This window comes from Clupea harengus, chromosome 1, assembly GCF_900700415.2.
Source record: "Clupea harengus chromosome 1, Ch_v2.0.2, whole genome shotgun sequence".
NCBI classification, from domain to species: Eukaryota; Metazoa; Chordata; class Actinopteri; order Clupeiformes; family Clupeidae; genus Clupea; species Clupea harengus.
The window spans coordinates 31,375,027-31,391,110 of record NC_045152.1 but is presented as its reverse complement, the minus strand read 5'-3'; the positions used below and the strand labels follow the sequence as shown (position 1 = coordinate 31,391,110).

General features: G+C 45.2%; 2 protein-coding genes across 2 annotated transcripts in view; both read right to left on the bottom strand.

Moving 5' to 3' along the window:
• Positions 1 to 5,494: 5,494 nt before the first annotated feature.
• On the bottom strand, positions 5,495 to 8,406 carry LOC105910949 (C-factor-like). Its single transcript, XM_012839714.3, has 6 exons — positions 7,924 to 8,406; positions 7,780 to 7,834; positions 7,427 to 7,614; positions 7,063 to 7,224; positions 6,183 to 6,293; positions 5,495 to 5,820 (listed from the first exon to the last, which is right to left on the bottom strand). The coding sequence occupies exons 1-6, from the start codon at positions 8,065 to 8,067 to the stop codon at positions 5,707 to 5,709; spliced, it is 774 nt and encodes a 257-aa protein (XP_012695168.2). The 5' UTR covers positions 8,068 to 8,406; the 3' UTR covers positions 5,495 to 5,706.
• Positions 8,407 to 9,805: 1,399 nt separating this feature from the next.
• Positions 9,806 to 16,084, bottom strand: part of LOC105910945 (potassium channel subfamily T member 2) — a 48,967-nt gene continuing 42,688 nt past the window's right edge. Inside the window, exons 22-30 of the mRNA XM_031576199.2 lie at positions 15,534 to 15,605; positions 15,130 to 15,264; positions 14,609 to 14,720; positions 14,211 to 14,312; positions 14,025 to 14,108; positions 13,648 to 13,776; positions 12,705 to 13,050; positions 11,956 to 12,040; positions 9,806 to 11,506 (exon numbers count right to left, since the gene is read on the bottom strand). Of these exons, the coding sequence (XP_031432059.1) occupies positions 11,389 to 11,506; positions 11,956 to 12,040; positions 12,705 to 13,050; positions 13,648 to 13,776; positions 14,025 to 14,108; positions 14,211 to 14,312; positions 14,609 to 14,720; positions 15,130 to 15,264; positions 15,534 to 15,605 (1,183 nt within the window). The 3' untranslated portion in view covers positions 9,806 to 11,388. The remainder of the gene's footprint in view (positions 11,507 to 11,955; positions 12,041 to 12,704; positions 13,051 to 13,647; positions 13,777 to 14,024; positions 14,109 to 14,210; positions 14,313 to 14,608; positions 14,721 to 15,129; positions 15,265 to 15,533; positions 15,606 to 16,084) is intronic.

Here is a 16,084-nt window from a genome sequence, read left to right as displayed (position 1 = left end):
TGATCCACATAAAAATAGACATCAAATACATATAAAACATAAAACATAAAAACTAGGATGGAGTGCATAAAATAAAATTAACATAAAAACAGGTATAGAGAGCATAAAGATTTAAGAGAAAAAATAGAATAGACACATAACATAAAATGGAAAATGCAACTCTGCAGAGATATACGTATTTAACCCCTTAATATCACGATGAAGATCCAAGTAAAACACATACAAATGTTGTTTTGATTAATTAATAAAAAAACATATATACAGTATAGTGCGAAGTCATAGCTAGTAAAAGGCTAAGGTGAAGAGATACATTTTTAGTTTTCTTTTAAAAATGTTAAGCGAGCTGGCTTCCCTGATATCTATAGGCAGTATTTTGTATAGCTTTGGGGCGTAATTGACAAAGGCTGCGTCCCCAATTTTCTTACGGCTGTTGCTGGGAACCTCCAATAAACCAGCATTAGATGATCGATTAGGTACTGCAATTACATAGCCATGAATCCACAAGAATAATCTATGGCTGCCACTGAATAAAGATTATGTAAGTAGCCACAGTTCTTCGATCTTTAGAAGGCCACTTGGAATTCTGCTTGGTTAGAACTCCACCTCACCCCAATATTCTCGCCTTGGGTTAGAATCACCTTTACTTCCACCGGCTTTTGTATCAGAGGGCCAGAGCACAATGGTTTAATTGTGTGTTGTGAAGTAGTCTCTTTCTTTTCTCCCATCCGTCAGCCTGCTCTTACATGCAGGCAGTGGTGGATTTAAACCTGTTTGTCGGGTGAACCAGTTGACCCAAAGAGATGCAGAAGACTTTCAACACCAACGTGGTGGGATACATGATAACTAATATTGTAACACCTGTCAGGTTTAAATGTATGGAAACACTCAAGAGTTTCTCCAACTGGTACAAGCGTTGATTGTGACGTAATATTGGTTGGCCCATCTGCACTGCCTGTGCTGGCTTCTGGTAAGCAGGTGTGAGGGGGGCTTGTTTAATGACCATGTCACAAGCAACTGGCTGTGCCACTGTGTGGGCCCCTTCCTTTAAAAAGACCTGCCATCCATCCGGCAGGGTTTAATTCAGAGACAGTTATAGTGTCTCTACTCTCACTGCTCAGTGTAAATAGTCATTTCCAAGGCTAGTCTTGTTATTCCAACTATTTTTATCTATTATTATTATAATTATTACTATTATTATCTTGTGTGGCAGGCCGCGTACTAAGGAATTGCGGGGACCAGCTGACAGAGGTTTTTACAGACATTTTTAACCGCTCTCTAGCCCTTTCTCATGTCCCCCCATGTTTCAAAGCATCAACCATCATACCTGTGCCAAAAAAGACTGCGGTCACATGCCTGAACGACTATAGGCCAGTGGCTCTCACCCCCATACCTGCTAAATGTTTGGAAAGGCTGGTCATGAAACACATAAGAGGCATCACACCAGCTTCCTTTGACCAACACCAATTTGCCTACAAAGCGAACAGATCTACAGAGGATGCAGTAGCCCTGCTGCTTCACACTGCACTGGAGCACCTGGAGCTAAAGAACACTTACATCCGTATTCTATTTATAGACTACAGTTCTGCTTTCAATACGATCCTTCCAGGCAAACTCATCTCCAAACTTCAGGACTTAAACCTCAGTGCTACACTGTGTAACTGGGTATTGGACTTCCTGACCAATCGCACACAGAGAGTACAACTGGGGAAGCACCACTCTTCGAATTTGACCATCAGCACTGGCGCCCCACAAGGTTGCGTGCTCAGCCCACTATTATACACTCTCTACACCCATGACTGTACTCCCTCCTGCCCATCCAACTACATCTTTAAATTTGCAGATGACACAACAGTGCTTGGCCTCATCTCCAACAACAATGAGGCTGCCTACAGGCAAGAAGTGGGAAACCTGGCAGCCTGGTGTTCTGAGCACAACCTCAGTCTCAACTTAAAGAAAACAAAAGAGATGATCATTGACTTCCGGAAGTCTGCTCAGCACAATCACCATCTCCCACTCTACATCAACGGGGAAGAGGTTGAGCGAGTCACCTCTTTTAAGTTTCTGGGTCTAACGCTGACGGAGGAGTTGTCCTGGGAAAACAACACAGCTTCCGTCTTGGGGAAAGCCCAGCAACGCCTCTTCTACCTCCGGAAGTTGAGGAAAGAACACCTTCCTCAGAGACTACTGAGCAACTTCTACCGCTACGCTATAGAGAGTGTGCTGACATACTGCCTGAACGTATGGTTCTCCAGCTGCACAAAGGCGGAGCAGGCAGCCATCCAGAGGCTGATTAAAACAGCAGGCAGGATCATCGGAGCAGAGCTGCCCGACATCTATTCCATCTCCTCCTCCCGATGCCTGCAGCGTTCAAATCGCATCCTCACGGACCCTTCCCACCCTGCCCATTATCTGTTCCCGCTACTCCCGTCAGGGAAAAGGTTCAGATCAACAAAAGCGCGCACCTCCAGAATGGCAAAGAGCTTTTACCCTCGTGCAATAAGGCTTCTCAACAGCTCACCCAAAACCAACCCACCTCCCCCCCGGCCCGGCCCGGCCCGCCCTCATAGACTGCACTCTTAACACTCCACCCTGCAACTATTGATGCACCTCAATGTATATATTTCTTTTTTTAATTTACTCAGGGATATTTATTTATCTATTCATTGATTGTTATTTATTATTATTTAGCTGTGGCAGTTAAAGTCCACAGCAATTTAAATTTTTAGCTGTCTGTTGCTGCCTCTACTGTCTCGTTGTTTTTGTGACAATGACAAATAAAGTACTTTGAACTTGAACTTTTGTCATGCCCAAAACATGAGCGTGTTTGTTTGCAATGAGAAACGCTTAATGAACTGTCTGAATGCGCCTGCAATCACGACGCATCTCTGCTATTTTCTTTTTCTTTGTTGCATCTCTGTGTGTCTTGTTGTGAGGCTGCAGATGATAATCAGGCTGGATTAGTGAGCCCCAGCTCAGTGCTACACAGAGATGCTAAAGACGTTACCACATCACGAGAGTTATACCCCTGAGCTCAGCTGTCTGTACACAGGTCTTAGACTTTAGATCAGAGCTTAGTCTTTCTTAAATCAGACAAATACCTTATTAGGTCGACCAGACCAGACTTCAGTGCCAGTATCAGGTGCAAAGGCAAGCGAGAGAATGTTATCACTAGCAGAAAGCCTGACAAATAATTTTGATTTGATTAAGATATGCTTAAAGAAAAATCACTGGGCGGTATGTCCTATAGACCATATAACAGCTCATGCACACTGATTGACAGGCCATTAACTGATAAGAAGTAGGAATAATGTCATTTTTGTGTGTCTGGTTATAGAGAATGGGCACTATAAAGGAGATTACTTTCAGTGACTCTCCTTTCTTCTAGGTTTGTGGAATTCTGCTACGCTTCCCAGGCCTGTAGGCTCCTGGTGTGAACAGATATCTTATCGGGATGGACTAATTCACCGTTCTATATCAGTTTTAGAATAACAGGAACACGTCCACCTGGTGCGTGATCTTGATTATTGGATGCTCAAATGTTTTGTTTAGGTTACACACAAATTCGCAAACACAGCAACAGACACACAGAAACAAACAACAAAATCACATCAACCCCTTACAATGTAAAAGCATTCTCAGTCCAGATGACTTGGACCAGGAGTCAGGAGGTCTGATTAAAGTTGCCAAGCACCTTGGCTGACAGGCTGGTTGGAAATGCTAGCTTTTGCGGAAGACAGTCAGTACCACAGAATTACTAAGAATGAAATAGAATTCTTCTAATTCTGTGGTCAGTACAGTCAGAGACATTTTCACCACTTTTGTGACTACCATGATCTGTGCTAGTGCATAATCCTGTAAGGCCCAGTTGCAAAATTACAACAATCACTTTTAGCTATCCTAAAAAGAAATCTGTAAATGTTCACATATGGAAAAAATTTAAATATGTTTTTGACGATTCACTAAAACTGAATTCTAAATGTGTTTCCTCTGTTAGACCAGAATTTAATCCATTAATACATTCCTTCTGGCTGCAGTTTACATAACTTTATCTGTATCTTATCAGCTAAAAAATGCATGAAACTGGTTCTGGGCTTTTTTCTGGGCTTCTTTTGTTTGAACAAATAGCTGCTTGTTGCATTAGGCAGAAACAGGTTCTGAATGTTCTGGAATGTTTTGGGGGATGGTTGTTGACAGGGAAATGCTTAATACTTTTTCCATAATAGAATGCCACCAGCACAGAGAGGTCTTCTATACAGTGTGCCGGATGTGGTTGATGCCATCCAAAATGGACAGAGTGATTCTGAGATGGAATCCGACGTCACTGATGCAAGTCACAAGGAGGCACACAAAGCTGCCACCCAGCGGGTGATTATGTGGACATCGACCCCCAACCACACAGACAGACCAGACCCTGTGACAGGTATCACTGGCTGAAAAAGCATTTTATCAGTCACAATACTGATTTTTCTTGGGGGCTCGTCTTTTGGAACTTTCAGCTGGTGGCTGGCTTGTGGGAAACCCTTAATAGTGGTAAGAGCTTGGAGCTCTTAGGAAACCATTAGCTTCTGATGGTTTTGTGTTCAGTGCAGGTAAGATATATACTTTTGATGAGCAACCATGTGGTGTTTTGAGTGTTGCAGCTGTGTGCCATTTAGGGATTAGGGAACTATGTGGCGAATCCTTTTGGTTTGTGACTGTTGTGCTTCACTTTGTGTGGGTCACATGTTACTGGTTTTGTGTGTTCAAGTGCAGCCTCTTTGTGTTTGAACCTCTTGTGCATGTTCATGTATAGTGGCATTCATGTACTGTATGTTTGTAGGGCAAGTCTACCTGAACGACTTGGTGAGAGCATTTAGTTCCATGGGTGTGGTTGTGTGCCGGATTAGAGAGTGCTTTGGCCTGTGAGTGCACAAGCAAGATGTGACTGGTAACTCATTGATCAAGATTAATGTTTTGACTAAGTAAAGTTGTGTGATGACCTCTGGAATCAATTTGGAGACTCAATCGATGGCATCCATGGCATGTGCTCTGTGTTTCTCTGTGTTTCCCTCCCTCATTCACCTTTGTCCTAGGTGTGGAAGGCTGGATGACACTGTGGAGGGGCTTTACCTTCAGTTTTAGGGCTCCTAGAGGAACCCTTTTAAGGGGGAGATGTTCCGCCCCTCTACACACCCACTGGCGTTGCAGTGGCAGTGCAGCAGCCTTTGGGTGGTAAATGGGCAGAATTTGCTTGATTGTCCACACCTGAGCCATGCTGTTTGCCCTCAGAATGGGTTTTTGGTTCACTATTGTATCCCTTATTTTTTGCAATATTGAAATGAACCCCTATTTTTGTATAGTCTGTGTACTGTCTCCAATTTATGCTGCGGCTCACATGCCGGGTCGTAACAACAGGAAATGTGCTTTTGGCTAGAGAATTATTTTGGGTTTATAATCCATCAGCTGTGGCCAACTAATTTAAAGTTAAAAATAAAAAAAATGTATACACACAAAACATTTGTATCTAACTTTATTAATTGCATTTACTATTGTTTAGAATATGCAACACAAGGCCAAACATATAGTATTATGAAAAAAAAACTCAAGTATTCATGGATCTTTTAAAAAAACATTTGATTGCATAAGATGCCTGAGTTAGATGGTAACCAGACAGATAAATTATGTCACATAATGCGCTGGAACACAATGATCACCCCTTCTTCATTTTTACCAGGACACTGGTTTTCCGTTGTAGCCCAGAAAAGCTCCGTTCTGCTTCTCAGTCAGGGAATCCATAACTTGCAGCATACCAATGACACTCTCAGGGGCCTCAATTTCCCCCTAGTGGTCAATAAATCACACACAGTCAGTCAAAGTCATACAAAGTGCGTTTCACACATTAGAAAACACAAACTACAATCTCTGAATACAACATACATATAAACAATGTATCCAGGTTTGAGACCCAACTCAGGCCTGGGACCCAACAAAAGAACAAACCTCTGGCAGATTCACTCATTAAGTGTGAATGATTAAGTCTGGTCAGATACGTAGGCACTTTGTATTAGCAGTCTGTTTGCACCTCTTGTCAAACTGTGAAACTACAACGCCTTTGGTCAAACTGTGAAACTACAACGCCTTTGGTCAAACTGTGAAACTACAACACCTTTGGTCAAACTATTACACACTACGCAGACACTCACCCCTTCTCCCCCCATGTCAGTGCGCACCCATCCTGGGTGTAGGAGCGCAAACAGGATCCCGTCCTCCTTGAATTCCACTGCGTTACAGACAGTCAGCATGTTCAGACCGGCCTGTGGGGGAGACAGAGCAGTGTTCCAGTTCAGACGATGTCACAGCTGGTAAGAGTGTTGCAATTATCCGTGGACAGGTAGCCTCTGATCCAATAATGTTGAACAAATGCGACGGTGCCATACAATACAAATAAAATGCAATATAATGCAATACAACGTAACACATCCAGTTATACACTCCAACTTCACAAGCACTGTAATAATATATTACCCTCATTATATTGTTTTTGTAATAACAAGGTTTATGTTATCAATATGCTTTCATGTTATCTTTAAAGGTGCAATATGCAGTGTTTGTTGATAACAAATGCCTTTATATGCATTTTGTTTGTGTTGTACAGGATTTCATTATATTTCTTTCTTGAAATAAATGCATTAAACACCCAAAACAAAGAATCATGTATGATAGATCACTCTAAAATATTGCTAAATATTTCTATCTGTCTATCTGTCTGTCTGTCTGTCTGTCTGTCTGTCTGTCTGTCTGTCTATCTGTCTATCTATCTGTCTATCTGTCTATCTATCTATCTATCTGTGATGCCTCTGATCAGCTGAATTAGGTGTGTTCAGCTGTGTGATCAAGAGTTCCACAGATGACATCACTCAGGCAGGTAGAGCTTAAGCACTCAGGCAGCCCTGGGAGAAGGAATGAGGATTATGGCTTTACTGTGGACAGAGCAACATCATGAAGTGCGTGTTCACTGAAGGACAGGAAAGGGAGGTAAGGGACATGAGGACGTAACAAATGCGACGGTGCCATTGTCAGTACCTTGCTAATGCGGTATGAAATGCCAGGGAAGAAGGAGTACATGTCAGAAACGGTTGTCATGGAGCCCAATATTGTGGAGATGTTGACCACAGCTGCCTTGCTGCAGGACATCCCTGATTTTCCACTGCTCTTGGCGGCCACACGCAGATACGGCAGGAACTCCTTAAACACAGGAAAGGATGGAGAGGAAAAGGTTTACAGACAGGGAGAGAGAGAGAGAGAGAGAGACAGAGAGAGAGAGAGAGAGAGACCTATACCTGTATCTTTGAATCACTCAAAGTAATCACTTTTTGAGTTTGACTTTGAAGTCACAAGTTTCTGCTGCACTGAATATCACCGCTAATTTTCCTCGTTTCACCGTTACCTTGGTGACCATCATGGTTCCCACGACGTTGGTGTTGAAGGAGTCCTGCATCTCCTTGGCTCCGGTGGTCTGCATGTTGCTGTGGAAAAGCACCCCAGCGTTGTTCACCAGCAGGTTGAGTCCATTCTTCCCCAGGACCAAACTCACCTGCTTGGCAGACTCCTTAACGCTGCATGGATCGGTGGTGTCTGAGAGAAACGGTACCCAAGAATCAAGTCTGCACGTCTCATTCACTAATAGCATCCTTAAACAACATATTCATTTCTTTTGGAATATTGTGGGATAGATCCTTTATGCAATCAATAGAGAGTAGGATGCCCTAGAATTGGAATAGATCTGAAATGCTTCTTTACCGAGGCGAATAACATGAATGACTCCAGGGTGCTTCTTTGCCAGCTCCTGTAGACTCTGTGTAGCACATGAAAGAATGTTCACACCGGCAGAAAACAAAAGCAAACGCTTTGGCGCTAGTCACCTGAACCCTGCTGAACTCTCACCTGTGATTTGGGAGCGCTGGGATCACGGCAGCCAGCAAAAATCTTCCGGCCGGGACAGGACATCTCCGCCAGCTGTTTGACCATCTCCAGCCCCAGGCCACGATTGGCTCCTGTGATCAGAACGTTGCATGCCTTTCCTGCCATGTTCTTTCTCTTTCAGTCGCTCTTACTCTTTGTCTTTCTTAAGGACGGATTTAACCTGTTTATCCCATTCAGAACCAGTTGGAGTATTTATTAAGGGCCGTGGCCACTCCTACACAATACGTTACAGAGGATGGGATAGTTTGAGCTGAGTCACAGGCACACACGGAGGGGCGGGGATGTCGGGCCGAGCGGCGGCCGATGAGAGAAGGGCGGTAGCAGATGGGATTGGAGGTGGGGAAGTGCGTGTGGAAAGAGGAACTAGAAGGTGGGTGGTGGGATAGGTGTTGGATATAGAGTGGAACAGTGGGTGGGTGCGGGGCTCTAAATGTAAACACTGTCAGCACCCCCCCCCCCCCCCAGGCCATGAGGAGAGGGAGATCAAGAGACCACAGTTTGGCAACAGTTCTGTTCTGTTTGTGTTTGAGCAGAGCGGAGCATGAAAAATGGGGTGCCTACAGTAAACAAAAAAGGGTCTGGCAGGAAGCGCTGGCCCCTGAGCGGAGAAGCCATGGGGAAAACGCCTGCTGCTGCTGCTGCTGGTGCTGCTGCTGCTGCTGCTGCTGTTAGCTCTCATGTGTGGCTCAGGCCGTGGGTGGAAAGTTGCAATCAGATCACCATGGAGACAGCAGACTTAAAGAGTTCAACTAGTGTCACCGGTGTTGTTCTCAGAAAAATCTAAACGATAATAGTGACATAGCACTTCTCTGATGTGTGTGTGTGTGTGTTGCTGAGTGTGTGTTGCTGAGTGTGTTTGCACTGTGGCATACATGTTTTGAATAGCACATGTGGCTCCCCGATAGAGAACAACATTTTGCATAAACATACATATTATGAAATTACAGCAGAAACATAATGAATTTTCCTTTTCCCCCTTGATTGTCAATCAAAAGACTATTTCAGTTATTCGACTGAATCCCCTTGTGCTTTTACAGAAAGGTAATTTTTTCGGCTAATACATCATGACAATATCATCAAATCAGTGACTGCACATATCACTCAAGGCACCAATCAGGCACTGCCATCTCATGTAATAAAACACCTCAGGCTCACTCCTGGGATGTGATTAAACATTGGTTTCACAGCGCCGTTGCTTTTCACAGTCAGCCAGTCATAATTTCCATCCATGGCCCCCTGAGCTGCGATCAAATTGTATGGCAGCACTCTGTCTGCAGAAGGCTACAATGACATTAACGACATCCCTGAGGAGAGGGCAGGTTATGCTATTCATATTACCGGCAAATCACCCGAATTCCATGTTATACTATAAACTACAGGAGCTTCTTCAGTGGGAGTACAAGCTTGAGACTGTGAACAAGATGGATGTGTTTGTGTATTTGAAAGGGTACAAACTGACTCAAATAGACTTCATAATCAGTGTAAGACACACTCCTGAGAAGTCTGATATCTTGTAGGATATGCTACGTGATTAGAATTGTTACTTGAAAGTTCCATTTGCCTATGTCATAATGAACTTGCAAGACATTTAGCATTTTACATTTTGCGCATGCAGCCGTGCGGGACTCAGCGTGACTACGCAGCACCGTAAATGTAACGCATCATTTAAAAAAACCAACTGTCACGGTGAGATTAAAATATTGGGCATAGCAGAATGGGTGTGCGTGAGGTGCAGCTCCGATACTCCCTGAGTCAATACACACCTGTCAGGAAGGCGCTTAGGCGTCCTGTGATTCATTTTGTTCGTGTAAAATCTTGCTGTTAGCACTGGCCGACTTAAAGCCGTCGGCTCCTTCACAAGAGGCTAATTTATATCAACCACCATGAAGTAACAGTGTGTGTGAGAGAGAAAGAGAGGGAGAGAGAGAGAGAGAAAGAGATAAAGGGAATCTGTGCAGAGAATAAAGGGGGGAGGTATATTTGCAGTGATATGAGGTATCAGGTATTCATCACCTTCTCATAATGGTGCCCATGACTGGACTCAAAGAGCGGATGGCAAATATGTAGCATGGCAACGGTTTAGCAGACTGACATTTCCTTGCCCCCGTGGATACATTTCTGTCTGTTTGCAAAAAAAACACAGTTGGATTAGTCTGTTTTCGGTGACTTTATTATGTAAATATTGTATCATTGGGTTCAATGGCACTAAATGAAAGGCAGTAGTGCAAGAACTGGTACACAGTAATTTGGCTGTGGGAGCAGGCTGGCTGTCCTCTCATAACCTCTTCAATGGCCACACAGCCTACAACTTACAGCTCCCGCAAGTCCGTGGTCTGCACATGCATGAGCCTCAAACATGCATGCCAACATCTAACATCTTCTATCTGAAGAGACGGGTCAATCAAGAGGCAGTCGGACAGATAAGACAACAGTGGAATGGAACGACCTTGGCCACAATGAAAACGTCCCTGTTTCTGCAAACGAAACATAAAACAAAAACAAAGAAAAAAAACCTAAACAGTTAAATAGCCTTTTTTCGTAATGTCTTCTTTTTTTTTCTTCTGGGCAATTTTAACCACAAAAAACATCAAAACCTGATTTAAGACAGGGAGGCATAAACAATTAAACAATTAAATAAATGTGTTCCAAGAATCTCCTTTGACAGTAATATATAGATGAGATTAAAACAGTGGGAGGCTGACGTTTCCTTCTATCCCCATGGCCAATCGATCTAGCAGGCTATTCCTGTGACTCGCTGGCGGTAGGCTGAGATGCCCGCGCCGTGCCACACCATGTTCGGGGATGTATTAAAAACACAGACGGCACACTGACAATAGCCCGAAAGAGTGTACAGGCTAAAGCGGCGGGATACAACACAACCGATCGGCTCTCTGGCTTCTAGAGACGCCGTGCACGAATACCGAATGCTGAAAAGACACACGGGGGAGGCCCCTCCCTCTCACATGATAAAAACATTTTGGCAGTGTGTTCCTTTGGCAGTCCAGGACAGACAGGCAGTGCTGGCTTTTAGGTGTACACTCACATGCACAAAAAAACACTGATACAAACGTTTTTCTCTTCTTTTTAAATGCACTTATGTGTCTCCAGGATCCTTGGTGTCGGGGGATACAACGTTGGATTTAACAGACAGAGTTTAGGAAAAATAAGCTTCCAAAAGAAGTCCATGCATTTCGCTTGGCAAACGGGGGCAAACAAAGGAATGGAGTCATTTCCGTTAAGGATTCTCTCTCAATCTCTATCTCAGCCTCTTTTACTCTTTTTCTCTCTCTCTCTCTCTCTCTCTCTCTCTCTCTCTCTCTCTCTTTCTCTCCCTCCCTCTCTCTCTCTCTCCCTCTCTCTCCCTCTGTCAGTCTCACTTTCCTTCGCTTGACAGCTTGATGTGCTGGTGGTTGTGTCCGTGTCCGTTCACAGATGCGTGCTGTCCTGCGACCCAAACCGGTGTCCCTCGGACCTGCCGCCGCTGGGCTTGCGGCTGCCTCCCTGGTTGGGGACGGCAGAGAGCGGGTCAGGCCGGATCAAATACCTGGTGAGAGGACACAGCTTTCATAGGGCACAGAAAGAAGAAGCAATCGGTCAACCCACAGACATCTTGTTTTTTTTCTGGACATTCACTTGGACGTGGAGCACACGTCCGTGTCTCCCAAGAGAGGAAAAATAAAATGAGTGTCAGCTCTTTCAGATCAGGCTCGTAATTGCACACTGTCCCATTAGTTCAGTCATTAACATGATTATGTGATGAGTTGACAAGCTGTGTAATTCCTCTGGAAACAAAGATTTAAAACTACGCCACTGAAGTGGAACTCCACTATTACAAATGCAGACATCCACCACAGCACAGTTATGGGGTTAGGGTTACAGTTCAGTCTATGGAGACCAGCTGTCACATTGTGGAGAGCACGTGAGTGAAACCAGCAATGATGTCGACCCACTGGGGTGTGTTTAGAGAGTGGTGTTGATGTAGGCTTTACTCACACGACGTCGTGCAGCTCCAGTCGAGTGTCGGGCGAGGGGTTGATGAGGATGTACGAGAGCCTGTTGCACTGGTCCGTCATACCGTCTGATAGGGAGCACATGGCAGGGGGACACAGGAAGCACAGGACGGGTCACCAATAGGAACACATAACGGAGAGGACACACACTTGTTTGAGGAGGCGCTAGAGCGAGCGCCAGCTCAGGTAAGGACAGATAGGGTTTTTTCTTTTCTTGTGAGCACGAAAGAAGAGAATAAAAAACTGAGTGATGAGGGAGGAGCTGGAACAAAGGTGCACGACCTGCACTCAGGGAGATAAGCACTAGCGACGAGCTAACTGTGGGACAGATGCGCACTAATGCAGAGGGGGGCAGCTAATGCACTCGGTCTGCACGGGAGAAACTTTCAAACAACAGCTGCGGCCGATGAGGACAGAGATGGAGCAGGACTAATAGACACACTCAGATACACATGGAAACTGGTATAATGAACAAGGGCATACACATACTGCACACACACACTGCACACACACACACTGCACACACACACACACACACACAAACACACAGAAAAATGTACAATGGACAGGGACGTACACACACACACACACACACACACACACACACACACACACAAAGGTCAACGTGTACAATTAACCGGAATATACACAAACATGCCCATACAATGCAAACTTATATGATGAACAGGCCTGTACGCAAACAGAAACACACACCAACACACGCAGACTCACTGAATCCGGTCGGCGAGAGTCCCAGGTGCTTCATTCGCGTGCGCACCAGCGAGTTGAGCTCCTGCCTCTCGGAGCGGCGGAAGAGCGTGAGCCGCTGCTGGCTGATGCGCTCGGCCGTGCTGCCGGGGCCCTTGGCGCCGCCCGAGCCGCGGCCGCCCTTGCGGCTGAGCCGCCGCGCCCACTGCATGCTCTTGCGCCGCAGAAGCGGGTGCTCGGACGAGTGCGAGGAGGACGATGAAGGAGGCTCGGAGGAGGTGGAGTTACGGTGCGGACCCGAGCGGCAGAGCAGGGGCTCCCGTGGCTCCCGCGTGTCCTCGTAGTCCTCCACTGTGATGGACACCTGGGACTGGGACAAAATGACAGCAGCGTCACGCACTGAACAACTCACTGCACTCAGACTGTTCACTACGTTGGCGTTCTCTACAGAGTAAAGATAGGTTTTTTTGGCGTGCCCTCTAATGTATTTGATTAGTGCTACATAAGGTATGAAAATCAGGATTGCATGACCAGTGATGTCTATGTGTACTCCTATGTTGTGCTAATAGCTCAAGTGGTAGACACAACAACGATCACAACGATGAACAAGCATTAATTAAAAAACAAAACCACTGAGAAATGTCACGTCTGTGCTGAACTCTGCTCCGGCCACGCCCCCCTGTTCAACAGTTGACACACACACCTCCGCTACAGCCTGTAACGACGACACACACCACTGTTCTAGATGAATACATTTAAATGTAAATATCGTATCCTTCGGTTTTGATTTTCATATTTGAGCTGTGTAAACTTTCATGCCAATCGCTTGACTTGAGGGCTATCATAACATCTAGATTTCCGTAGACCTAAATCCAGAAAAATAGAGTTCTTCTAATAGCAATACAACAGAAAGGGTGTGAGATGAGACATTAGAGATTATTACTGAAGACGACTGAGGCCCCTATACCTCTGAGACGGGTAGTTTCTGAGCCTCTGTGCGGTAGATGCCAATGGGGATGTCTCCCGTGGAGGAACAGAGCTTCTGGTAGAGTCGCCCGTAGGTGCGGATCCACAGGTCCTCCTCTGTGATCTTCATCTAATGCAAGAACAGGCAGACAGAACATAGTAGCAGACCGAACATTCAGTAGCTCAGAACATTCAGTAGCTCAGAACAGTCAGACAGAACATTCAGTAGCTCAGAACAGTCAGTAGTTCTTCGAAACGTATTCACCGGTCAATAATAATAATAGACTGCTTTAAAACTATAGATTGGTCCTTCCATAAGACAACCGACGCGCTCATAGTAAACGCTCCGACTGTATACGAAGTGTCTCAGGTACTCACGACACATAAGAAGCCAGACCCGGGCATGGAGTCCAGACCCAGCAGCAGCCTGGCGATGGAGATCATGTAGTCCTTCACAAAGGACTGGCAGAAGTTGGACAAAGTCATTTTGGAGGAGGAACATAGAAAAGCAATCCATAATAAATGTGAGATTTCTAATGATTCTACTGAGAGGATCATCATTACCTGATAGAGTAAGGTGTCCAGCATGCTAACGCTGAAGACTCTTCCTGCCGCGAATGGCAGTCGGAACATGAACACAAGGTTGGAGCCGTTCTCCCGCTCCTTCTGCGGGGGCCAGCCAGAATGGAAGCGAGGGTCAGAGGGCAAGCACAAAAGAAGGTTCACTTTCAAATAAACTCTTTGACTGCTGGCGATCCAAAACATCTTCAACTCACCACAACTACTTTCGCTTTGACAAAACACTCTGAGTGAACAAAAGAGAGAGAGAGAGAGAGAGAGAGAGAGAGAGAATGCCCGTACAATGAACAGACCAACGCACTGGTCTTGACAATACCCAGGACTTTTCTTGCCTCCATTGGTGGAGTTTGTCTAAGGTTGTGGGAGATAAATACCCCTCTTACCTTCTCAAGTTTGGAAAGGGCCAGGGAATAGTGGTCTTTGACTTTGAACTGCATGAAGCGCATGTTGGCCGGGTGGGTGAGCTCTGTTATGATGCTGAGAGCTGGGAACAGCCTGTGAGCAGTAGGAGTGAGAGCGATAGAGGGAAAGTGAGAAATAGAGAGGGGGAGAGAATGTGAGGAGAGCTCACAAAGTACAGTACACCATGTTCACAGTCAAATACTTTCATGACCAGGGCTTTTTGCACCAAAAGAAGAAAATCTACAGGGCCAGAGAAGTGGAAGTACTGCAAGACTGGTGAGCGGTCTCATTGTATACTTTGTGCTATCACACCGTTTTTGTACCCAGTAAAAGTGCTGTCCATAGTGTGTGCACTAAAAAAAAAAAAACGCACACAGTCCTGGCTCTGTAAATGGGAAAGAAACATTAAAATCAACAATTCCAGCCAATGGGCATGTTCCTTGGGCTTTTCATACATCAGACACGAGACAAGGTCATACATAAGGATGTACACAGAGCAAACCTGAAGAGCGTCTGAACGTTGACAATGGTTTTGGCATCTGCCATGTAGTCCTCCTCAGCTATCATGGAGCTCTCCTTATCCACCACCACCATAGTGTCTGCAAATGTCACTCCACAGCGCAGCAGACTGTCTAAGCTTCAGAGAGAGAAAGTGAGATACAGACAAAATGAGAGAGAGAGAGAGATAGAAAGAGGGCAACACAGACAGAGAAAAGGAGAGAAAGAGACAAGATCGAGGCAATTGTGTCAATGTGTCAGTACATTTTCACTGTTGTCACAATAATCCTTCAGTACCAAGGCTGCTCGAGGGCTGACCAGGTGTGCCTGGCTAGCTGAATGCTGGAGGAGGCCCACAATATACAGTGCTACAGGCCAGATGGAGCAGGCGGTTTGGTTCTCACTTACTTGTCTATAGAGCCAACGGTGTAAAAAACCATAGGAAACCAGCAAATAGCTTCTAAAAAGTCTGCCTCCGGTCTGAAGAAGGATGAAAAATGAAAGGGTGTGGGGCGGGGGTAGAGAGAGAGAGGGAACAAAAGAGCAAGAGATAAAATGAAAGACACAAACAACGCATTGAAACATCAGTAATAACATTATGTGCATTGATTGTCCCCATAACAAATGATCATTACAAGACCACATGGCTGTGCTTACATGGTTTAAATCATTTTCCTCGTCTTTGGAGCAGGAAAAAGCCCTAACCTTTAATATGCAATAGAAAAAAATCCTTTCCCCGTTCCTGTAACACGCTCAACAAAGACATAAAGCCCCAAGCTGGAGGCAAGCACACAAGCGCAATGGGTACATGGGGGCATCACTCAAGCGTTTACAGCATTTCAGTGCATTCAGCAGTGTGTTTGTTGTGCAGCTGGCTAGACAGAGATTACTTCTCATAATACATGCAAAAGCTCATTAGAGGGGCCGGTCAGACAGCGGAAATGAGAAGAATGCTCATG

Bases quoted from the DNA above. Each gene is read 5' to 3' on its own strand.
- LOC105910949 (XM_012839714.3), bottom strand. From the start codon at position 8,067: ATGGCAGGAAAGGCATGCAACGTTCTGATCACAGGAGCCAATCGTGGC. The intron at 7,615-7,779 runs GTAAAGAAGCAT...CGTTTCTCTCAG, and splicing joins CATTCATGTTATTCGCCTCG to ACACCACCGATCCATGCAGC. The intron at 5,821-6,182 runs GTGAGTGTCTGC...ATTGACCACTAG, and splicing joins CTGACATGGGGGGAGAAGGG to GGGGAAATTGAGGCCCCTGA.